General features: G+C 35.6%; 1 protein-coding gene across 4 annotated transcripts in view; it reads right to left on the reverse strand.

The window, feature by feature from the left end:
• Positions 1 to 26,238, reverse strand: part of LOC134531628 (katanin-interacting protein-like) — a 136,377-nt gene that overhangs the window by 57,628 nt on the left and 52,511 nt on the right. For all 4 annotated transcript variants that reach the window (XR_010075049.1, XR_010075048.1, XM_063367385.1 and 1 more), the window contains exons 8-10: positions 16,913 to 17,048; positions 14,568 to 14,664; positions 6,350 to 6,512 (exon numbers count right to left, since the gene is read on the reverse strand). Coding sequence is in view for 2 of the 4 variants with exons in the window: in XM_063367385.1 (XP_063223455.1) it covers positions 6,350 to 6,512; positions 14,568 to 14,664; positions 16,913 to 17,048 (396 nt within the window). In the remaining 2 variants the exon portion in view is untranslated. The remainder of the gene's footprint in view (positions 1 to 6,349; positions 6,513 to 14,567; positions 14,665 to 16,912; positions 17,049 to 26,238) is intronic.

The raw sequence follows: 26,238 nt of genomic DNA on the forward strand, positions 1-26,238 counted from the left end.
TTTGTAGCTGAGAGCTTGCACCAGTCTTCCGCCATCAATGACCGAGAGTAGACGCTTCAGCACTCCGGGGAACTTACCGCTTGTTCATCTCTGCATAGTAATTCTGTTCGTCACTAATTCTATTTAAATCTTTTTTTGTTTAGTCCTCGGAGCTCCTCTCGGTCGGGGGACTGCTTTAATAATTACATTGTGAACATTACTGGTCTTTTTTCCTAAGTATTATACGTAAGTCGATGTGTGACCACGTGGTTGGTCACTTAACCTAAACCGATTCGTGCCGCGGGCGTTTGTTACAGTTTAAATTGTGTGCGTGTGTAATCGGAGTTGGCTAAATAAATAAGGGTGTGTAAATTTAAATCTATATTCAATTTCTAAACCTGTGTGACCATCTCGAGTGTGACGGCGTGTGGGACGCCTAAGAGCCCACGGCGTAGGGAACTAGTGTGCCCAATGCTGAGAGCGGGCAGATATTAATACTAGGCTGGCTTCAGGGGGGAATTAAAATCACGTCCTACTTGGGCGACGTCACGACCCTGGTAAAGAATCTCTCATTGGTTCGTGCCCGTTGCACGGTGGCGCCCTTAAATTCCGAGCATTCAACGAAAACCCCCGCTTTATTAAAGATCGGAGGCCACGGCCCTGTATCAAACTTTGCCATATAACTCCATGTTATTTATGAACTAACATCATCTATATGCATTTCAGATGATAAAAAAAATTAATAAAACTAAAAAATAAATATCAAAAATTCAGATGTAAAAACAAGCTTTTTATATTTAAAAAATTGTTCACTGAAAAGCTGTCATTACAGGGTTTTTTAAAAAAAAATTTTGAACTATTTATTGAAAAGCTATTATTTGACACTAAAGACATGCAAAAATGGCATATGCTCTAACTCTACAAATAACATTAAAGAATAAAAAAAAATTTTAAAACGATTTTTATAATTTTTGTCATTAACTGAACCAAATCTAATTTAAATTATTTTCAAAATCCAACTATCACTTTGTACGAGAATAAACTTCCAGTTAATGAAACACATGTCAGTTCATGCCATCCACCACATACACCACCATCCGTGCTGTTACTGCAATATCACTGCGACACTTCAACGTGCATCATGCACATCAGTATGCAGTGGAACTCCCAGTAAAACAAAAGCATGGGTGCATGACCGCCATGCGCGTCAGAAGTGAAACCTCACAAGACAGATGCATGAGAATGTATAAGAATGTGTGCATGTATGCAAGTAAGTGAATATGCAGTGCGAAAGTGTGCAAGTGAGCTATGATGGAAATATGCCATCGAATGCTTCACTCTTGCACTATGCACTGATGATGTCATCACCTCGACTTACTCTAATTGCTGTAAAGAAATTTCATTTCAAACAAAGTCCAGTTTATGACTGAATACTAGTAGATTTATTTATTAATATTTTAGAGCCACCATGCATGTTAGAAGTAAAACTTCACACATAAGAGGAATATGAAATTCTTAGGATACATTAATATTTGATCATGTGTAATTATTACAGGCAAGATTATGTGGTGAATTACAATAAAACCAAAATAACACTAAAAAGCAGGTCGAAAAATTGCTTAGTACCGAAATGCAAGTTAATACACCATATAGCACAAAAATGCAAGTTATTTGTTTATTTTATTTATTATTACATTAGTTATATGCCTATCAATGGTTAAGCCAGTTAACATTAATGATAGGCCCAACACAAAAACAAACACATAAACATAATATAACAAAAGACACAAGATGCCACAATTAACACATAGATACATGAAAACAAAACCTACTCATGGAATTAAATATCATTTAACCAAAACTTCATTCACACCATATATAATTCAAAGAGCATGTTTCAGAAAAAAAAATATTTAATTTGTTTTATTGTGCATCTCTTATTAAATCACTTTCAAACCAAATGCTTGATCATTTATTTTTATTGTTATGAATGTATCAATATTAGACCAATTTATTACAAATTATTTTATTGTAAAAATGGAGCATAAAAAATTTACTATAATTTGGTGAACTAAGTATTATTAAACAGCTTACACCAAAATAGAAACAATAACACCTAACAAAATTTGACTAAAATAAAAACCAGAATATCTTGTATTTATTAATAATGCATTTAAAATAGATATTTATTTACTAAGTTTGCCCATGTCTTCAATGCAATGTATGAATGAATTAATGGGTTGATGATAGCTGAAATATGATATACATAACCCTACTGAAAATATTCAAACAAATTATTAAAATTCTAATGCTAACACCAGATCAAACTTTAAAGTTGAGAGTTTAGTTGCAAATTACGAGTTCTGAGAATATGTAAAAGTATGTTAAAGTACGCAAAAGTATCAGAAAGTATGAAAATATTATAGCAATACACCTACGACTCGCATAGCACGAGTTCAATTAATGCGAATGTGCATAACGCGAGAACAATTTTTGTGGAATGGTTTCAGATAGTGCGACATAAAAACCCGCATAACGCAAGGTGAAAATTAATTTTTTGGTATAAATTGACTGCAGTAGGGTGTTGCCGCATTGTCCGATACATTGTGTGAATGCCGCTCGGGCAGTGTCTAGCAGAGCTCGGCGCGTCAACTATTGCAGGAAAAAGCCGTCTCAGCTATCATGTCATCTTACCCGCCCGCCACGCGTGTGTGTCCTTTTCATGACTCAAAGAGCTTCCCAGGCAACTGTAGATATACTAGTTATCGTCAAGCTTTGTTTTGTTGTACACTTTATAATCAGCTAGTCATTTTGTTGTTGTGCGTGGTAAAGTTCAGAGTACATATGTAATAATTATGAAACGTGCAAAAGAAGTATACAGTCTGATAAAGTGGTAGCAAAACGAAAAACTATTCCTTTAGAAACGAAGTTGGAAGTTGTACGGCGTTCTAAAAACCATGAAGGCAACAGTGCAATTGGTCGCGCATTAGGCCTAAGTGAATCTATGGTACGGACCATTATCAAAAATAAAAGTGAACTGGAGAAGCTGTTGTCATCTGATGCATTAACATCCACGGAGGTGAGAGTGCGGAACCGAACACCCATCATGATTCACACTGAAAGACTGCTCAGTAAATGGGTGTTTGAAAAAAATCACGGTAAAGATAAGTGTGGTGTTAATTCGGGCATGATAAAAGAAAAAGCATTAGACATTTTTACTGCTTTAAAAACTAAGTACCCCGATAGTAGTGAAGTGTTTACAGGAAGTAAAGGATGGTTTTCAAGGTTCATAGACAGGTACAATATGCACTGTAAACATCATATCCTAGCATTCTAGAAGACATCATCGCCGAGGGAGGCTTCAGTCCTCAACAAGTGTATAATGCAGACGAGACAGGTCTATATTGGAAGAAAATGCCTGACAGGACTTACATTTCAAGAGAGGAGAAGACTGTCCCCGGATTTAAGGCTTCCAAGGATAGTCTTACACTTCTGCTTGGCACTAATGCAATGGGAGATAATAAAATAAAACCCTTATTAGTGTACCACTCCGAAAATCCTAGAGCACTCAAAGGCTGCTTAAAACCATATTTGCCAGTAATCTGGAAGGCAAATCGTAAAGCATGGATTACACAGGCTGTCTTCACAGATTGGTTTACAAAACATTTTGTACCAGATGTTACAAAGTACAACAAAGACAACTACCTTGATAACAAAGCATTGCTGATTCTAGACAATGCTCCTGGCCACCCAACTCACCTGACAGACCTGAACGAAAATTTTAAGGTAGTATTTTTGCCTAAAAACACAACCTCTTTGATGCAGCCTATGGACCAAGGGGCGATTGCAACATTCAAAGCGTATTATTTACGACGCACTTTTCTGCAGGCAATCAAAGCGATGGATGGGAAAGGGAAACCATCACTGAAAGAATTTTGGAAGTCGTAGTCCATAAAAAATTCCATTGATAACATCTCTGCAAACTAGGATGAGATGAAACAATCTTGTCTAAGTGGTGTTTGGAAGAAGCTGTGTCCATTCTTTAGAGAGGAATTCCCTGGCTTTGAGCCAGCTGAGAATCGGCTAGAGGAAATAGCAGAGGATGTAGTGGATATGGGCAAAAAACTTGGATTTGAAGAAATTGACTCAACAGATGTGAATGAACACATTAACTCCCATGATGTAGAACTGACCGCACAAGAACTTATTGAACAGGATGAGGTGAGACGTGCAGAGCAGGAAGCAACAGAAGACATGTCACCTAGAGCTGAACGAGTCCTCACATCAACAGATCTGGCTACATTTTTTTGCAAAATAAATGAAGCTTGTATGATTGTAGAGGAGAATGATCCTAACGAAGAAAGAAGTGACAACTTCAAAAAAGAAATTGATAAGGTACGTCAGGTGTACAAAGACTTGTACGAACACAAAAAAAAAAGTAAAACACAAACACGGCTAGAAAGTTTTTTTGTGCCTGCATCGACTTCCAAAAGAGCAGACCTTGCGAAGGAGGCGACGGCGCCGGCTTGCGAAAGAGAAGATGAAGGTTGTGACACGCCAGTTACCCCTCCCACTTCAGGACAGGAAGTTGATTCACCCCCTGCTGTACTCGAACACAAAGACAGCTTGTTTACATTTTCACTCGTGGAGGAAGAAGCGACTACATCCACATCCGCTTTTCCTCCTGACAATCTACGTTAATCTTTCCATTAATGTAAAGCAATCTGCAACTTATGTCATGTGTGTTTACGAGTTCATTTTTTTTTTTTTTTTAGGTTTTTTTTTAAACAGACACACGTAAGAATTTAGGGGAAAACTCAAAGGGAACTTGGTGTGTGTGCACCCAAACAGTTGTGCCATGTTTCATTATTGTTCTTAGATGTTTTTTCCTCAAAGTTAATATGACTGATGTTCTCTACCACTACGTGTGACAGTTTTATTACCTTCCCCTCGTACTTAAACGGAATTTTTGTGCGTTCACTAAACCATAACATGTAAATAACATTGTTATTAACGGGGATAGCCGAAATCACGTAACGCAAATTCACTTAGCGCGAGTATTTCTTGGAACCAATTGTTCGCGGTATGCGAGTCCGAGGTGTACAGACTTTTACCGTCCCTAATGTTTAAATGAGTTTTAATATTGATTAATTATGTTGTCAGAATATATTCAGTACTATGGATAGGTTTTCTGGAATGCTTTAAACAGTGTTTTATATTTTTAAGAAGTATTTGTGTGTTAGCCATGTTTTATGATCATAATTTTTATAATTTCATACTTTTTAAGTGTTCCTGATGATTTTTTAGCTTTGTGGTGAATAAACCACTTCAAGATATTTTAAATTGTTTGTTTTTTCATGTAGTTACAATTTTGTGTCTCTTCACGTAATAATCTTTTGTATTTTTTTTATGATTTCCATGGTTCTTTGATTGAAAACCAGCTGATGCAATAGTTTGCAAGTTACATAATAACTAGAGAGAGACAGAGTTCTCTAAGCGTGAGAAAGACTCTGGATTTAGTTGAACTGCTGTTGGCATGCACCAGTATTGGCTGATATTTTTATGTGTAATTTTGTGAATGGGTAGAAATTACGTCACAGAGCGCCTTTTTCTGTTGGAGGACAAAGAGCGGCTATGGAGTCAGCCAGCTTCTGTTCGAGATACTGGTAGGTCACATGTCAGGCGGTGGCTCACAAGTAATGTATTAAAGTGGTGAATAGAGAATTTTTCAGTTCTGTGGTTCAGGCTATGCCAAAATTAAAACCTTTATGAAATTTTTAATTAGGATTTATTAGACTACAGTCATCAGAATAGCCCAATTGCTAGCTCGAGGCTGCTAGCGAACTAAAGGCACTAATAAAAGTTTAGTATAGAACTTCATCAATAGATGGAATTGCCTTGAACTTAAATGCGCAATCGTTTGGTGCATCCGTCACATCTTGCCTAGGAGTTACCTGCCTTCCCACAATGAAGCTGAAGATTGGCATCCGGTTTTGCTGATGCGTAGGCTTGCAGCACTGAGATTGTTCAATCAATGGGACTCTAAAATCAAAATCAAGTTCATGTCCTACAGACCTGAAACTCGGTAGTATTGTTCCTCATATTATGATGTGTTTAGCCAGGACAATGCTGGGTACTTCAGCTAGTATAGTAAAAAATCCGCAGGAGTTCTTGAACAAAAGTAATGACAAAAAAATGCAACTACCCAATGTTAGGAGTAAAGTCAAACCTTAATGTGCATTGCAGATGGAAAAATAATATATTAGCATTTATAAGGATTTGGTAGTACCATGAAACTTACACACATAATATTTGCAAGTTGTTGAAAATTGTGCAGACAGTGCATGCAGTTGTCAGTGTTCCGACTCACCCCACAGTAGCTGAGCTCCGGGGAAGCGTTGTAGTTCCACAGCCTGAGAGAGGACACAAACACCGGCAGCGGGAAGGCTATTGTCAGCACCACATCTCCTCCAGAGAAGTGCGTGCACCACATGTGTCTCTCATCTGTCGTCACGTTCTCTCCGTCCACCAGCCTGCCTCACACAGTGCACACAAACCTCACTACCACAAAGCCTGAGTCCTGCAGAAGTATTAAAAAGAAAACCATTTGGCAGAAACCTACTATAAAATTTTTGCCAAACACTGATTAGCTCCAGATTAAATATGGTTTATAGTTGGGGGCTGGAACCATAATAAAACCAAATGCTATACAGAAGTTAAATAGTGTGACTGATTTATGATCTCACCTACAGGCAATATGTCATGGGCGACCAATTTTCACGCTAGATGTTCGTACTCTGGCATATTTTTTATTTACTTGTGGCAAAGTAAACATAAATTTTTCAAAATGATAACTTCCATGTTTAAAAGGTTCAATATCACTAAAAACTTTACAAACCTAACACTTGACTTGTAACCACTGCAATTAAATCTCATTAATAAAATTCCTGTTATTATAAAACACTCATTAATACAAAGTGTTTTCACTATTGCTAAAACTTAGACAGAATTTATAGTGCTAAGTAATTTCTTTATAACAAAACTATGGTTATTATGTAATACAAAGTATTTTGTTAATGGGGTAAACAATTACATGTAGTAAAGAATGGTTACTACTAACATCACAGAATGATGTTATTGTTTAGGGGTTTATAAGGTTTTCTTACGGCAGAAGTCGTTGGTAGTTTAACAATGGCATCACCCTGTGGAAGGGCAAGCAGACCTGGAGGAGAGACTGGGTTACAGAACCCATGACGTGACCTATGTGTGGGCAAGATTAGAAGTTTCCGCTCTTTTGTCCAATCATAGGACCTGGCCTGCTCTATGTGTCATGCACACTATGAGTTTTCTAGTAGATTGTCGTTAGTGGGCCCTTAAGATGGCTCACATGCCTCATACCCATGGGTGCAAATCTGTAGTATTTCCAAGGGGGGCCCGTGAATTCTGTGGTTTAAGGTCAACCGAAACAAGTCTTCTCTGGATGATAAGCTCGTATGTTATACACTTTATTTTTACGTTTGTTCGATATTGAAAACGGTATCAGCTAGACGCTTGAAATATTCACAAAATATTTAGTTATACATTCACTTTAAAAATAAATGATTAAATTAAAATAAAACAAATATTTAAGGGGGGCTCCCATACAACAAACGTGAAAACAGAATAAAATTTCACGAATGATGTATTTCTGTTGCCGCTATAACAAGAAATACTAAAACAGAATAAAATAAATATTTAAGTGGGGCTCCCATACAACAGACATGTTTTTTTTGCCGTTTTTATAGATAATGGTACGGAACCCTTCGTGCGCGAGTTCGACTCGCACTTTCTCGGATTTTTTATGCCACATCACATAATTACTGCGATTCAAATGCTGTTCGTAAAATTCTTTGTTCACAGTTTTTGATGCGCCCTAAAAACCCAAAGCGCCAAACCTAATAAACCAATCAACATAAAATGAATGATTGAATGATATTAAAACCCTTAAAGACTATTTTATTTAGTAAAGGCATGAACCAGGTAAAAAAGAAAAACTTAATGACACAAATGAAAAATCTTGGAGATAGAACTATGAAATTTATCCTACAGCTAATTGAACCACATACATTTCTCGGCTTATATTTAGTATAATCAGTATTTTGGCAGTGAATTATTTAGTTAAAATATTCCGCTTGAATAGTTATTAAAGATTCCATATTGACGAGAAAAAAAATTATTCCCTGTATATTCACATGTAACGTACAGAGCAGTTAGCCTTACAGAATGGAGATGAGCTAAAAAATTCCAGAAAATGGTATATAAGTTTCAGTTCGTAAATAAACTAAATTCTACTATAATTACTGTTAAAGTATTAAGTTGTTTATTTACTGGAAAAAATAACGTTACATAATCACTTAAATAAAATATATTACCTAAATAATAGTCACTACTTATAAAACAATCAAGCTTACCAGGTCACGCGTCACAAACTTATCCATGTTGATGTTTGCCAAGAAAGCAGAAGACTGGCGCACACGAGAGCAAAACCACTTTAAAAACAGACTACCTGAAACCTATAATACTGTCGTTTCAGAGGACAAGGTAGTGTGGATAACAATGGGGAGGAAATGCTAACGGATCCCTACCCTAGCTTCATCCTTTGGAATGAACGGTTTCTAGGAATTAAGGGTTTCAAAGTTCTCACTGAAAAACTCCATACCATGGCTTTCGTCGCAGAAGGGGTAGGGGAAAATAACTACGGAACTCGAAGGTAGGAATGTAAAGCATGTCAAAGTGTCTGTCGTCGTTGTAAATAATAATCTGATATATATATATGTTGTGTACACCGTTAACTTTAAAATCACAAAGTGGGCCCCTCCAAGGAGGGGCCCATTAATTCCAGGGGGACCCGGGCACACCTGGCCCCCCCGGGATCTACGCCCATGCTCATACCCATGGTAGTACACACATGGTCGTACTGGATAAATACTCAAGAGTGTCAAGTAGAGGTTTTTATTGACATGAAGTTTACACTCGTTACTTCACATATTAAAAAAAAATTAATAAGTCAAAATGCTAATGACACATAATCAATTTAGGTGCAAACCAGAACACATTAACCTGGTCTAAAAAGTTACATCAAACATAACATTCAAATTTAGTTCTCCCAATGACACCGTTATGTTAAATACAGCTGAATCGAGCTTGGATGGCATTAGAGGAAACAGCTAGTTGATGTGCTACTAGCCACTGTCTAAAATGCCATTTTACTCCTACAGTTGTGTTGCAAGGCGTGATGATGTGGAGTTATGATTAGTGTATAGGGGATGCAAAGCATACTGCAGTGCCAGGGACATAAATACTCCTATGTGTTAATAATGGTCAACTGCAGAAAGGACTCGTTATCACGAATAGCACTCATTCAAAAACTATGCACCTGCAGCCTTATGTTCCAGTGCAGACCACATGGAGATGTCTTATCAGCCAAAAGACAATAATATAGGTTCATTTGTTAGTACCCTCTTTTATCGCATAATAGTCGCACGCGCGTAATCGTTGCACCCATATTTTAGGGTGTCAAAATTTGGATAAAAAAAAACTTTCCCTTAAACGTCACATAATGTGTTTGGTCCCGCTATTAGATTCCAAGCGCTTTGTGTGGGTATTTTTTTCCGTATAAAACAATGTATTTTAAAATATAAATCTAATATATATTCTGACATTACCACTTACTTATTTAATTAACGGAAATACGAAGTTGTCTGACGTGTACATTATCTTTTAGAGACTTTTTAAACGTTATAACCTTCATCCGTTCGTCAGTGTCGCCGCGGTGTATCCCGTACAAAACTGTAGCCAGCGCTCGTTGCAATCATTAATGTTTGGTTATGTTGCTTTCCGTATAGAGCGCGCGCACGTAGCCGAATATCGATATCTCACCGAGTGCATACAACGCGCGCTCTCTATCAGGTGCTGAGTTAACTACATTTGATAACCCGCATTCTTTCATGTTGTGTACTATGGTAGTTACGCGTTCGTTCGGCTTTCATTTGGATCACAGATGTATTTATTTAAAGTTGAATAAAGGTTTTTGATGTATGACTTATTAATTTAAATTTTTTGGCGTGTTCTTTTATACTTCCCTTTTTAAATAAACGTACTTTCCATGAATGGATTTTGTTTTAATGAATAAATTTATCTAACAAAAAAAATTGTTCCGCATAATCGTCGCACCCCTACTTTTCAAACTTCATTTTAGAATAAAATGTGTGACAATTATGCGAAAAAACACGGTACATTAGGGACCCCAGAAAATGGTGAACCGCGAAATACACGAAATACCGCGAAATTGGGCACTATTTCACCGTTTTCAATAAATCTGCTATTTTTTCACAAAACACGAAACTTTGCGCGAAATCCACGTAATTTCCGTTACCAAGAATGTTTACATTGGTCGGATACTGTAAATAATCTTACTATCGATTGTATTGATATCGCGTAACGAAATCGATTGTAGTTTCAACATGGCGGCAAACATGTATATTTACATTGCCGCTATGCAGCAGCGTTACGAACACAATTTTCGTGTAGTTGGTATTAGTTCTCAAAAATTCTAGCGCACAGAAGCGAACACAATATTTACGCTTACATAACAGTTTCATTCTGGCCGAACACAATATTTTTTCGTGTGCGTACCACTACGGCATAAATGTTTTTACGGTGCAGCTTGCAGTAGTGTTTTTCTTATGACGTCTCGGTTACTCTGTTACTCGGTATTAATATCCAAGCATCTAGTTAGTAGTGCTTATTTTTGTGTTAAGATGCCGAAAATAGTTACGGTTTTCGATCGAGAACGAAAGATGAAGCAGGACGAATTTTATATATTTGATGTTAGGGATAAGATAATAATGTGTAAGTTTTGCAACGTTCGTGTGGACTGGATGCGTCGAGACACATGCCTAAAACATGTTTCTAACGCAACTCATAAAAAAAAAATTATGTGCGGCATCAACGTCGACTACCGGTACTGCAAAACAGACGTCTATAGGAGCTGCTTTGCAAACTTCTAAAAACATAGTTGTAAACAAACAATAATTTATAATTGACTTTGTTGAAATGATGGTGGGGGCAAACATACCTTTGGAAAAAGCAGATGACCCAAACATGAGGACCTGGTTAAATAAATATATTCAAGGTACTGTGGTTCAGTATTTTTATTGCATTTTTAAATTTTTTGTATTATTTTGTGTGTGCGCAGTAGTTAAGCACTATTTGGCCAATGAAATAATTCTTCAGTTCATCATGCCCGCATAAAACGTAAGTTAGGATAAGTAATGTGAATGTAGGCCTCCTATAGCTTTGTTACAAAAATCAGTTTTTGGGACTAGAGAATGTAACTTAGTAACCAGAAAAATGTTATAAATGGGAACTTACAATCAGGGTTTCATTGTATAAACATATACTTAAAAAACTTTTTTGTAAAATTCCAGGTTCCAGTCTTTGCCAACTGAGTGCATTTTATGTTTAACTTAATATTAAAATTTAAAAAAATTTTAAGCAAAACAATCCTCGTTTGCCAATTTCAATTTTAATTTAATGTATCTCACCAAATTTTTACACCGATTTTTAGCACCGCTTGCTTATTTTTACACTGATTTTTTGCACCGCTTTTGTCATTTTTTTACACCGAAATGAGCCAGTTTTATTTACCATTTTCTGGGGTCCCTACAGTACATACTGGATTTGGACATACTGCAAATATGATGATGGATTTCAGCACAAGATACATAAAAAAAGTCACTGCATCATAATGCTAGTACGGCAGCTTGATGTCTACCTTTCATGTGTTTCTAGGATATGAACTTGAGATGTCTGAGTAAGGTTTCCTTGATCCATGAGTAACGACTAAAGATAAGCTGCAAAAAAATTCAGACAAAGATTGCTGACAGTTGCTGTTACTGCATCCATATGACACAGGTTGTCAGAAAATAGCTAGTATGGCGCGGCACAATGCCGTTCAAATAGGAAACCAAACATCTGTCGCCACTGCGATAAATAAGTAAGGACGGATGATCCTGATGACAGTTATAAAAATACTTTTGGTGGCAAGCACATGTATTTAGTCAATTATCAGCGTACTATAATACCATGCGGACACTTGACACAAAATGCAAATTTTTAGGGAAATCAAGTATAATGTTTATATTAACATAAGTGATGTAATAAATCAATGCTTAAAATATGATTACTTTTATTTTTTGACTATCATCTTATGACTATAATATGATAGCAACCATACACAAAACTTCACTGAGATGCAAAGTATGATGTACAAATGATACAATTATTTCCTAACAACTTCATGTAACGTGTCCTGTAGATCCTGTCACTGTTTAAATAGCATGTCACATTACACATACAATTGTGTTACGAAGTGTAGTAATCACAGTTATTTGTGCATGGAATGCAGATTGTACTACATCAAAGTGGGCATAAATACTACAATGTATTATTATTGAAGTAATTAACCGATTGACTAGTATCATGTAGAAAAACAGTTGTTTTGTGATGTTCAAAGAAAAGTACAGATGAGCTCGGACTTAAAGCTAAATTATCATTCACTTTGAAATGAAACAAATATGGATTGAAAGCCAACTTTTCAATTTAGATTTTTAATACATTAAAAAAACCTTAAGTCCATAATGTATAAGAATTGGGATCAATGCATTCGCCGAGTGTGTTGTAGATGTCCCACTGCCTGCTGATTTAGCGTTAGTGCATGCTGCATCAAGCGCCAGTCGAGTTGCCACTGCTCTTCGTTTCGCCGCTTCCTGTCTTGTCGCTTCTTTCTTGTTTCTCCCTCTCATCTTCTTTTAAGTGCTCTTGCTCTTTTTCAAGACATTCTTTGGCATCTCGACGAGCGGCTGCATCGGAATCTCCATTAATGTTTTCCCACATCGTGATTGTGTTGAGGGTATATGACTTAATAGTCGATTGCATGGATGCTTTCCCCAATTTATATCCACTCCATACAGACTAAATATATAACAGTTCATCATTCTTGTCACATTACATGGTTTTATAACGTAATCAATATAGTTATGAGAAATCATTTTGCGGTTTAATGTGGTCGTCAATTAAGGATAGAACAGATTCCGTAACCTCATCATGTTCCATAGAAACAATACAATTGATATGTAACACATTTAGGTAAGGAAAAGTATTTTGCATAATAAATGGCAAAATATTAGGAATAAAGTACATTTAAAGATCTTATCGCATCTCAGCGTCAGGACACCATGTGTAATGTATTTGGGTATGATCAACTATTTTGCACTAAAATGGTAATAATCTAATAATATTGAGAATAATGTATAAAATTCAATATTTATTTTCCGACATGATGATATCCTCCATCATGTTAAAATTCTGGTTAGCAACCTGCAACCATGCTCCGTCTGGAAAAAAAATATTGGTAAGTTTCAGGAGCTGCTGTAACAACCACTGACATTGTTACTTAGAGTCTTGCTAAGATGGCTTGTTCTGCGGTACAGTAGTGCAACGCACGTTTTTTCCGGACGTAGTAGAGAATTAGCTTACAGAGAAAAGGAATTTTTCACGGCAGTCGATAGTCCGACAGAGATATAGGATCAGCATGTTATGTCATGAAACCGAACATGACCCAAGAAGGAACTTTGCACTCACGTAACACAAGAAAACGTCTATACCATGTTCTGTGGATGTTTAGTTGTGTCAAGGTATTTTACTATAGTGTTGCAGCAAAGAACTTTAAATAAATTTACTAGCAAACATTTCAGACTTGCTCTATTATTCTAATCATCCATCCACACTGTCATTCCATAACCAAGGTTCAGTGGCCATCATCGCATGACAAGTCTCATCGAACAATGGTATATCATATTATTTACCCAAATTATTAATATATTTCAATAAACCCATAATTTTGATTAAATCACAGGAAACTAAAACTTTTTCCTCCTGTAATGTGTTAATGATGACAATGTTATCGCTGTCATGTTTAAGTCGCTAAAATATGCTAGCAATTTGTTGATACTGCTACTTAAAACAAGTGGGATCAAAAAAATTTGCTAGCCATTCACAGTCTTGGCCCAGTCCAAATTCACAGTTGCAGCTTAGCAGTAAAGATATTTTCATATTTCTCTTGATGGCCTACCTCTAAGCCTTGTTTTCTCCAAGCAGAAACAAAAACACCTTTACAAACATATTTGTTTCTCATTTACATACACCATTACAACCTTCCCGTTCCATTGATCCTTGACTTTTCAATAATGGCCCGTACGCTTTTTATGCCAATGACTGTATAATCTTAAACAAGTTGGAAAAACAAAAGTTGTTGCTGTTCCTCAGGTAGTTAAACTGACACTTATAAGTCATACGTAATACAAATACATGACAAAAGGTGTCACTCGAATCAAAATATAATGGTTAATATTTTCATAAAGTATGTACAAGGTTAAAGTTTAATTAAGCATGTCACAAGACTTGATTCTAAGTAGAGTTCAACCAGGCAGGTTTAGCGGCCACTAATTGCCACCAGCCAACCTTCAAAGAGCCGTGTCGAGTGTTACCTGTAGATGTCCGAGGACCGCTCGGAGCAGTGGAGGTAGTGAGGCTCTATGGGCACAGCACAGCCAGCATCCCCCACCAGCTCCAGACCCGTGAGACCTGTGGACCACCACTGCAGTTACAGACTCCCACTTTCAGAGGACTGCACTCTATACCGATAATCACGAACACCTGGGGAGTGCCACAGAGAGATCGAACAAGAAGTTAGGTAAGAACTCTTTCCTGACAAGTGATATTGGTGTGACTAATATGAACACTTTCTTTAATTCATAAAGTTTTCCTTCAATAAAGAAGCATTATATCATAAATGTTGCTCTGTAACTTTTTTATTTTAGTTTGTTTGATAATTACTTACAGAAACCTTTGTTATAATTTTAGCATCTTCACCTTAATTTTTTTGGTACTTGTAATTAAAATAATAAAAAATATTTCATCCATATTTTCAAAATAGAATATTAGATAAATTTGGTCCTTTATATTTCAAGACTTCCTTTTTTTAATACTGTATGAAATAGATATGTACAATTTTAATTGTTGTAAGGAATAAAGTGTCTATGCATGTCTACCTGATAAGCGTGATAAGTGTAGGTTTAACTTTCTCTTCCATACTTCACAACATTTCACACATTAAAAATTTTATTCATGTGTATATAAAAAAAAGTCTACATTTTACAACTGTGATGTCCCAGGCTTCAGTTCTGGATCTCCTCCAAATCACTTGCCTACTCTTGTAGCCAGCCCCTATAACACTAGGTTTACCAGTACGCTAACATTCAGTACTTATTGTTCATTGGATTAAAATAAATTAATTACCAAATAAATTACAAAAGGAATAGTGTACGTAATTCAACCTGAGCCTATGTTTTTAATATAATAAATAGGAAAAACTGCAGTTGTTTGTTGCCCAGAAATTAAAATTTTTGCCTACTACCACATGGGTGATAAAATTGTTTGACATAGTACCTAAATAAAATAGTTTGAGTCAACTGCTTTCAACTTAAGTTTTAAACTGGAGTTCAGTAAGCATAGATGTTTTAAACACCTTGAGATAATGTCAGTTTTGGTAGAGGACTTAGATTTTTTTATAAGATAGGAGAAAAAAATGATTTGCAATTTTTATGAAAAACGAACTCTGTATTTTTTGTGATACATATATGTTAGTGTGTATCTGAAATATTTTTAATGTAAATATGTCTAAAAGTTATGTAGAAATTTTATTGTTGTCCTTTAGTTCTAATCATACATATAAATTTTATTGTTGTTCTATAACTTAAATAATGTCATAAGAACTTTAACGTTCATATTTATTATCCATACCATAATTTACATGTGGTTGTTTAAATTTATTAATTTATGTAAACATTAAATACATGAGTTACATATTATGTAATGATTTCTAATCATTTCCATATAGTATTCATGTTTGTTTAATGAATTGTTTTAGCCCAAAATATTTTAATTAACTTCAGCATTATTTCTACATGATAATCATGTTACCGCAGAAATAAAATAAACTAAAAAAATTATAGTTGTAAGAAATCAAAAGTCCAGAGTAATGAAACATATTGTTTCTAACCAAAGGGAGGAAGACGATCCTTCCACGGATTTTAAGACATCTTTACATTATAAATATTTCAGATACACACTGACATATATGTATCACAAAAAATACAGAGTTTGTTTTTCATAAAAAATTGCAAATAATTTTACTATCCTATTTATAAAAAAAATCTAAGTTCTCTACCAAAACTGACATTATCTCAAGTTTTTAAAGCATCTATGCTTACTGAACTCAACAATAGTTAACAAGGTGTCCTAGTGAATACAAGTACATGACCTAATTAGAAGTGACTTAGCTCTGGTTCATTTAATAACATGGTCACACATAATCAAGCAGTAAGAGGTTGCAAAATAGCAATGCAGATAGACAAATTGATGTCTTTACTTTGCGCAATACTAAAGTAACATATGCAAAAAAATAAACAAGAAGGTGACAGCAACATCTACACTTGAGAAGTGTTATTACTTGGTTTTATAATATGTTTGTATAAAAAACAATAAAATATGATTAAGATTTAAATATTTCTAATGAAAGTTACACAATTAATTTACCTATGTAAGTAAAAAATAAAAATTAAGATTTATCATTAGAGTGGTTATTCAAAAACATTTTTTTCAGATATAACTGATTAGATTAGGCAATGTTTATATGAAAGAACTAACTTAAATGGTGTATTTTTTGGAACAAACATATAAAGCTGATTCCTTATATTTTCTTTTGGGCCTACTTGCTGTTTACTTTTAACTACTTACAATCATGCATGAAAAAAATACATATGTGACATACCTATCAAAGAGGGATGCCCCCAGTTTGCCAGAAGAGTGAATTGAATCTTCTGTCCGCTTACAAAGATATCACATGTGTCTGAGGCTGGTGAACCATTTAAGCTCGCATTTCTCGCACATGTGAAAGGACGCTCATCCTAGGGAAAAATACAGAAGGAAAAAATTTATGAATTCCACTACGTAGCTTATAAACATGGCTCATTATAAAACCAATTATTATAAACAAAAGGTCAACATATTACAATAATAATTGTTTTTTTGATTCTATATTCCTGTAGAAACTATACTTGGTGCCTCTTTTTGTCCGGATAGTAGTCATAAAGATTAAAGAATGAGTAAGTTTTACAGACTGAGTCAGGATTGCACATATTAAGATGAAATTAAATAAACACACAGTCACGTACGTCAGCAATACAACAGCCCGCAAGGAAGCCGAGTCGTTACAGGCTCATGAGGCGAAGCCACAGTCAAAATCACATAAATAATTATATTTTGATTAATATCTGTTATTACCATTCAAATTATTTATTTTAGTGAATTCAACCAGAAAATGTTTTATGTTAATTTTCACATTCATATCAAAACTCTATAGTAAGTACAAACTGGATTATACTTAAATTTTTCTAAATTAGAGGACAAAATAGGTTGGTAACTCCTATTTAACGAGTGAAAAGGAAAAATTATACTATCAACAAGAAACCACAGCTTTTAAAAGTAAATTTTCAAGAAAAATTTTTTTCTCTCTCTCTTAAACCTAAAAATAATTGTCATAAATGCAACAACAAATGCAATCTCCAGGAACTCTAGCTGCTTTAACATAATAAAAATATTACATTAAATTTTTTGACTCCACTGGCTTATACAAGATAACCCATTAAGATTCAATTAGAATTTTATTTATTAAACTTTATTTTTGTTTTATATATGATTTGTTACATGTCTGCCTACGCTTAGAGACTTAAATGATATGCAGAATACCAAAATCTTGAATACATAAAAAAATACCAAAATTTACAGAAACGTGGACAAGAATATGATTACAAGACAATCTTAACAACATAGATAACACAACATAACGTATTTACTTGATACTGTAATTATTTTTCAGATAAATAAGTGATATTATTTTATTAAGTCATAATAAAAAATAACTTATTTAATTTTTGAAATTTTGTGAGCATTCAACATAAAATATCACAAGTCTCAGTTAATGTACAAATTAAAGATAGCTTACACCTGTTGAAGAAAAGATTTTTTATAACAGTGGTACCAAGTAAATAATTACAGTTAGGGCTACTTTTATAAAAATTGTACAAATATTTTTCATTAAAATTTGTTAAATTTTTAAAAAATTTTATTTAAATATTTAATATTATTTATTGTTTCTCTTCATCATGACAAAGAGGCAAGAAGCGAGTGCGAATCCACATACTAGTTATTAAATTTCTCAATTAGGATTAAAATATTAATTAATTTGCTTCAGAATTTATCAAGTAAGTCACTATCAGTTTACAGTTTTACTAATGTTGTTCTAAATAGCAGTACCATATTTAAGTTTTGATCCAAACAAGGCTATACAAAGTCTAAGAACATATAAACACACCTCTTCAGAGAATCAGGTATGCTACTTAGAGTAATTGAAAATGTTAATTATGTGGACTCTTAGAGCAGTATATCGTTGCAGACCCCTCAACTCCCTAGCTTTGCAAAGTATATTACTGCAAATATATTTTCCAGTGAGACAGTGTATTAATTGGTCCACATAACCTAATTTCCAAACTTTTATTTTATAATTCGAAATATTCCTATGATTAATTTTGATGCTTATTGTTTTATTCAGAAGAGCCATTAAAATATGTTTTAACTGGTTCACACTTTGTATGCTTGGTTATAATTTAAGTAACTGCATTTTTTCGGATTTTATTAATCTATATATAAATAACTCAAAGGTGACTGACTGACTGACATAGTGATCTATCAACGCACAGCCCAAACCACTGGACGGATCGGGCTGAAATTTGGCATGCAGGTAGATGTTATGACGTAGGCATTCGGTAAGAAAGGATTTTGATTAATTCTACCCCCAAGGGGATATATATATATATACATACACACACACACACACACACACACACACACACACATATATATATAAGCGAAATACCACTCACTGACTCACTCATCACGAGATCTCTAAAACTATACACCCGATTGACTTGAAATTTAGCATAGTTACACATTTTGTGATGTACACGCTCAATAAGAACGGATTCTGCGGAAATCCGATCCCAAGGGGAGTTTCGGGGGCATAATATATCAAAATTTCCAGTTTTTGGTAGGAAATCACCATGGCAACGTCTGTTGCTTTGTTGATGCTTCATTCGTCTCTATGGCAACGACTATTTCATTGTTAGTGCAGTCATCACCGTTGAAATTTTGCGGGTACTTTAAATATCAAAAATTGCCCTTTTTTTCAAGTATATATATTTTACAGACTTGAAACTTCACAGTAATGTTCCTTATGTTACGGAGGATGACATTTTCCGAAAATTAGATCCCATGGTTGGTTAAAACCAGGCAACAGTGGGTACTTTGTCTGCATGAGAACAGGATTTTGCATTGTTCACATGCCTTCTGCGTCTCCATGGCAACGGGCATCGCGCGGCAGTGGCGTACCCACAAGGAGGGGCATGTATAATGAGCGGCGCAAGAGTGATCTGCCTGTAGAATGTCGTAGCGAAGTACGGATACATCAGTTGTACGTTGCGTGCACGAGTCGGGAAACCATCGGTGCTATTCATTTTCTCTCCGGTACATTATACAGCATTGTAATAAATTTTCACTGAATTTTTTTTTTATTTACCATTACTGTAAATGGGAGATGTGGCTTAATTTTTTTCCATTAGTATAGCTGTGCGAAGCCGGGTCGGGCAGCTAGTTCTAAATACGTTTCACAAGCCCATATTTTTATTTTATTTATTTGAAAGCAATCAGAAAGTTTATGGAACATTGTGTACTTGGTTTATGAAAGAAAGGATACGAGATAGTTGTGAGCCACAGCAATGCCAACTTTTTAGACTTATTTTTGTGTGCAGAGGCGTTCAGGGGCATTCTGCAAGTTTTATTATATAAAAATCTGCATATGTCCTCTCCCAGGCGAGCCTGTATTTGTATCATATTTTTGCATAAGTAATAAAAAAAAATTTTTTTTATTGTTTTACTGTTTGCGGGAAAAGCCCTACTCCGAGGGTTAGGAAATTGGTATACTGTTGTGTTATTGTAATGTGTTGTGATGTCACTGGTCATTGAGGTCACGTGATACTTGTACTCTGCGAGGTGGCGGGCGATCACACAGACTCTTTGTCTTTAGTCGTTGTTCAAGTACTGCGTCGAGGGACGTGAGAGGGTGACGGCTCATAAATAACATTTTGATGAGAGCCTAGGGCAGATAATTTCATGTTTGGGTGTCAAGCCATGCCGCCACTAAATTTAAACCTATATTTCTTTTCAAGTTTCAGCTATAAATTAAGCCCCAGATGTGGGACATAGGCCCGGGTGGTCGGAAGACCCACAGGAACATAGTTTCCCAAGTTTCTCTGTACCTAGTCCCACATGCAGAGTTGCTACGGACATTACTTTGTGAAGACACATGACTTTAAGTAGCAAGTGATAAAAGTGAATGAGTATTTTGAGTAGAAACAATCTTGTAAAGGAGCTGTAAGTTTTTTTTCGACATGAGAAGAATAAATTGACTAAAATCATTTCAACTCTTTTATTTAAGAATCATCATTAATTGTTTTGATTCATTTACCAGTCATAGACAGATCAATTTACCAGACTACCAGCAAATTATTATGGATTTGTTTTTAAGTGTTTATGTACAGTGAACTCTCGATATCTCGGACTAAAAGGGGTGAGAGGTGGTCCGGGACGTGGTGATAAGATAAGCCTGTGCTATATGCTGAATAATGAATCCATTGTTTGCCTGCTGAGGAGACTCGTGTTGTTTATGGAATGGTCTAAGGGAGGAGATGAAAGAGAATGACGGAGAGAGGCGAGGTCAGCTGTTTCTCAACGTCTCTTACGGAATGGAGGGGGTGGACGGTAAACGTGAGAGATAATGATACAAAATATTTACCGATAAAAAATACGTACCGATAAAGGTTTTTATGAGCGTATGTAATGTAAATTTATAACTGAAAGTTTGTTTAGCAATCCCAAATTCTACGCACAAACTATCCACAGACGCGCACGACTCTAGCCTTTCAATCAATTTTAACTTTTGCGCGATACTTAAAGATACACATTTTCATTTAGGCGCCATTTTAATGTGTAAAGAATTAACTGAACATAAACATAAAAGATACTGCTACGTGTCGATTTATTTATTCCAACTACCCATTAGTTCACCAAGTGCATCAATTACTGCCGTTGTTACCGCCGACGTGACGGGCTGGTGACTAATAACAACAGACACCTCGGCGCGCCGGGCACCGTTGCCACGTCTCCCAATCCGCCCATCACGCACTGTTGCCAAGTCTCTCGCACCTCGCGCCAGCAAATGACGCGCACCCCACTTTTGCAGATGTCCGAGTTATCCGATGTCCGGGATATCGAAGTCCGAGATATCGAGAGTTCACTGTATATGCAATTCAGGCGATAGCTAGCCGGTGAGGTCTGGATTAGCACACTGGCACCTGGCCATAAGGCTAGAGTTTAACACGCCTTGCCAAAATAGTAAACAGCAGTTGAGTGAAAAAAGGTTTTTGCACAATCATTAAAGTATTACACGATCGTAGGTGATGCTGTGTTGCTGAGTGACTGAATGCAGTTTTCAACGAGTGTCGAATACCTACAAGTGTTCTACGCATCAAGCAGCACTGTTGGCGAGATACAGTATCCAGTGTCCAGTAAGTGAACATGTGATATTGTGGGAAGGTAACAGCACCGGACAATGCAGGTCTTCAAATTCTTCACGTCACAGGACTTTGTGGGACAGAAGACTAAATGAAACAAGTCAAAAAAGGGCATGATTTTAACAAAATTTTAAATTAAGTTGTTTTTTGTTTAGTAAAATGAGGTTAGGTAAGTGTTGAAGTAAATTACATTGTAAAATTACAGGATCACGAGTACTGTGGGTAGTTGTGAAGGGGAAGCTCAGAAACTATGCAAGAAAAACCAAATGTAAATGTAGAATTTATAGTTTGGTTTTTTTCAGGTCTGAAAGATCCTGCACCAATGACTAAAGTTAATGCATGGGGAGAGGGTGGGGTTAGAATAAGCCATATTTAAGATACCAATGGGAATGACGCAGGAAATGAGACAAAATTCACAGAACACTCAGCCAATTAAACAGGAAATGAAATGGATAACACAAAAACAACATAACCTCACACAGGGCATGAAACTAGGCAGGAACTGTCACAGGTACGGAAAGAAATAATACCATGAGTACAGCAGAAATTGGTATGAATAGGAACTAATACTGACAAATTGCAATCAGAATGAATGGACAGGTAGCCACTTGTGCACACAGGCTGACTGAATGTAAAGTTAGAAATGTAGAAATACAGGATGGATTGGGTATATACATAGTAGAAATTTGTAGTTTGATGTATACATAGGTCATGATGTTCAGGGAAATAAAAAAAATTTACAGATTTACACAATAATTAAGGGCAGGTGCTGAATAACATTGGTAGGAACCAAAAAGAATTCACAGATCTGCAAGGCATGATTAATGAGGATATTTGGAGCATTTATGTAAACAAGAGAAAAATACAGGAAGTTGAAAAAATTTCAAAATAAATTTTGAGGAAGGATTGACTGAAAATTTAAAAATAGGACAGAAGTTTGTAACAACCCAGAATAATGTCCTCCCCACTTATTAAATGGTTTAAGTAATGATTTATTATGTTGTTTCATCATATTCAATACTTTGATTAGGTTTGCTGATATCACGTAAATAACATATTTTTATTACTTTTAAGAAGTATTCCTGTGATTGCCCTATATTTAATAATCATAACTTACATCATTTCATGCTTTTCAAGGTGTTCTGATGATTGGTACACTTTATAGTGAATAAGCCCCTAGGCCTTGATTTTATCGGTCTGGTTGTGAATTTACATTTTTTAATGCTTTCATGTATTATTTAAGGATTGCTAGTTTCTGCTTTGTTCGAAATGGCGTATTAAAGTAATTATTTTTTTCTCACCATGATTCTTTGTCTGAAGGTTAAGCTGATGCAATAGTTGGGCCAGTTGTGTAAGGATGAGATTAGAGAGAGACAAATAATTCTGTAACTGAGAAAAAACGTTTGAAGGTGTTCGGCAGTTGTTGTTATGCGCCCACATTGGCTGGTAATATTTTAAGGTAATTTTGTGATTGGTTTAAAGTGTTGTCACCAGACCACGTCATTGTTTCAGGGGTTCATCTCTGTCAAAGCACCTCGCTCCTTTGTGCATGAAATTGGTATACTGCTATGGTTTTGTGAGTGCAGTGCTCTGATTGGCTAGAGAGGTAATGCACCTGCAATATCATTCGGGCATATGTGGCTGTGTAACCTTTTTCATTTAGTATTTGTCTGGACGAGGTACCGATAAGGTCACATGTCGAGCAATGGCTAACAAAAGCACATAATTATGTGAATTTGTAGAGAATTTATCAAATGCGGTCTGGGCGCTACCTTTTATTATAAACATGTTTTCATCTTTCCGAATATTAACTAGAAGTTTTGACCGCAGTTCGCAGGTGTTAGCCCACGGCAATTTTCGAGTGATCACACCTTTGTTCCGAGGACGTAGTCTCCCGGCTGTACCGTGAATTTGTGTGTAACCAAGGGACTTTACTAAGAACTATTTTTAATTTTTTCACCCTTCGGTACCTGCGAACAGTAAACTTGTTTGTTTATAAATCAGTGAAGAGGTTATGTGCAACCTGTTTGTAATCCTACATGTACCGTACTTGTTCTTGTGGTTGCAAGATGGCCACCGTGATGACTTGTGAATATTCATGAAATGCTAATAAAAAATGTTAATATCAGACTCTGTTCGAGAGACATTATTTCAGTAAACGAATCAGCGATAGTTAGATTTATTTGGAACTAACATAATTTTTCAGCACCCAAATATTTATGGAAGTGTTTATGAATGTCTACTTCAGACCAATTTTGTGCTAGCTCAGAAGGTCTGGTTTGTGACAAGTTTGAAACATTTTAAGATGATGTGAGCAAGACGTTTGAAGAAGGTAGATGAGAAATTAAAACAAATCAGAGGTGATCAAACAGCGGTATTAAGAGTTCAGTGCTGACAGTTGATTCAGTCAACAAATTTGAAAAAAAAAAAAAAAAAAAAAAAAAAAAAACAGTACAAAAATTTTCAGGGATGACAAAGGGACTAATTGAAACCATAAAAAAATGTGAAATGGTTTATGGTTATCTGAAGGGTTTCGATGAACAGTAGGTACAGTTGTTTGTCACCAAGTTGGATGGAGCAGCATTACAGTGGGTGATGCAGAAGTAAAGAGAATGGAAGACATTCGAGGAAACTAAGACAGCAGTTTTGAAAGGAAAAAAAAAGAAAAAAAGAAAATTTGGGTATTTACGTTCAAGATGATTTTTTGCAATATTTGTTTTCATGAAAGCACTGAGGCAAGAATGGTTAAATGTTGTACTTGCAGTCATAGTTTTTAAATAATCCAATTAACTTCTCACATTGTGCACCACATCTACCAACAGGTAGGGCTACAGCTAAGAGTGTTGCTCGAAACACTAGACGGGAGGAACGGATGGGAGGAGGGGCTGAGAGGCAGGCAGCAGGGACCACCCCGGGAGGTGAGGCAGGAACAGTCAACCAGAACTTCAAGGGAACGACCGGCTACCCAGACGGAGGCAGGGGCAGCGCCAGCAGGGACGCCAAGGTAAGGGTAGGGCACACGATAGGCAGGAACCTCAGGAGCAGGACAGGGGCTGAGTCACAGGGTCATGTTTTATATACCAAGGAGCCAAACCAAGTTACCTACAAGATGGAAGACTGGTTTGAAAAGTGTTACAAGGAAACGTATGTGTCAGCCTGTACATTCTAGGTGAAAATATTATTGCAAAAAAAAAAAAATAACATGCTAGTTAACTCACGTAGTGAAGTGACTGCTATGTCTGAAGATTCTTTTTTGTCCTGGGATAATGAAGTTACTACACCAGTATAAAATTTTAACTATTGTAGGAGCTACTGGAGTTCAAAGAAATTATGTTAAAAAACCAGTAATTTTTGAAACCAAATTCGGAGAGGCAGTAATAGTAGTAAAAGGTTTTTTTTTTGTAGTAATGAGGGAGCTCATTATTGAAGTTGTTTTAGGCGCAGAGTGACCACAGGGGGATGATGTCATAACTGATTATTCCAGGCAGTATATTCAGTTAATAAAGGCATACATTGGTTTTGAGACAGACACTAAAGTACAATCTTTTAGTTTTCAAATAATAATATGGAAAAATTTTGAGCAAGAAATAGAACTGGGGTGTAATTTTTTTGGAAAAGCAGTACATTACTGAAACAGATGTTGCTCAAAATGCATTACATAGTAGTACTGATTAGCATAAGGCTGAATAATTCAGCCTTAATTCCTGGAAATTTTGCAGGAACAGCACAGGGCCTTCAATAACTTTCCATGCCTCAATAACAAATATTAATGTAAATTAAATTCAACAGAACACTGTCTCTTTGTCCAGAAACCTTACCCAATCAGCTGAAGCCAGTAATAGAACAGCAAATTCAAAACATAAAAGATAATGACATCATTGAGAGGCACAGCTCAGAATATTTGAATCCAATGGTGGTAGTCAAAAGATAAATGGAATAGTTAGGATATGTTTAGATGCCAGGAAAGTAAACCAAACAATAATACCAGACACCAGAACTCATGGAATAATTATTACAGAAATTTGAAGGTTGTGCATACTTATATAAAATTGATTTGGTTACAAAATATTAGAAAATTCTATTGGCTGTTGAGTCTAAGCTGTGGACTGCTTTTTTCTATGAAGCAAAACTTATTGTTTTAAGAAATTACTTTTGGCTTAAATGTGTCAATTTCTTTTGAGGGCCTTAGGCAGTTTATGGATATGTGAATATATATTATGTAAACCATTTATGTACATGATACATTGATTTCCACAGAAACTCTTGAGAAACATTATCAGATTATCAAAAGGTTTTTACAAACATTATAAAAGTGTCGAATGATAGCTAATTTGTAAAAGTCTGAATTTTTGGAAAACAAAACAAACTTTTAAGGTTATGTGGTAAAGACGGGGGCATTCACATTGACCCA

This window comes from Bacillus rossius, chromosome 5 (assembly GCF_032445375.1).
Source record: "Bacillus rossius redtenbacheri isolate Brsri chromosome 5, Brsri_v3, whole genome shotgun sequence".
NCBI lineage: Eukaryota > Metazoa > Arthropoda > Insecta > Phasmatodea > Bacillidae > Bacillus > Bacillus rossius.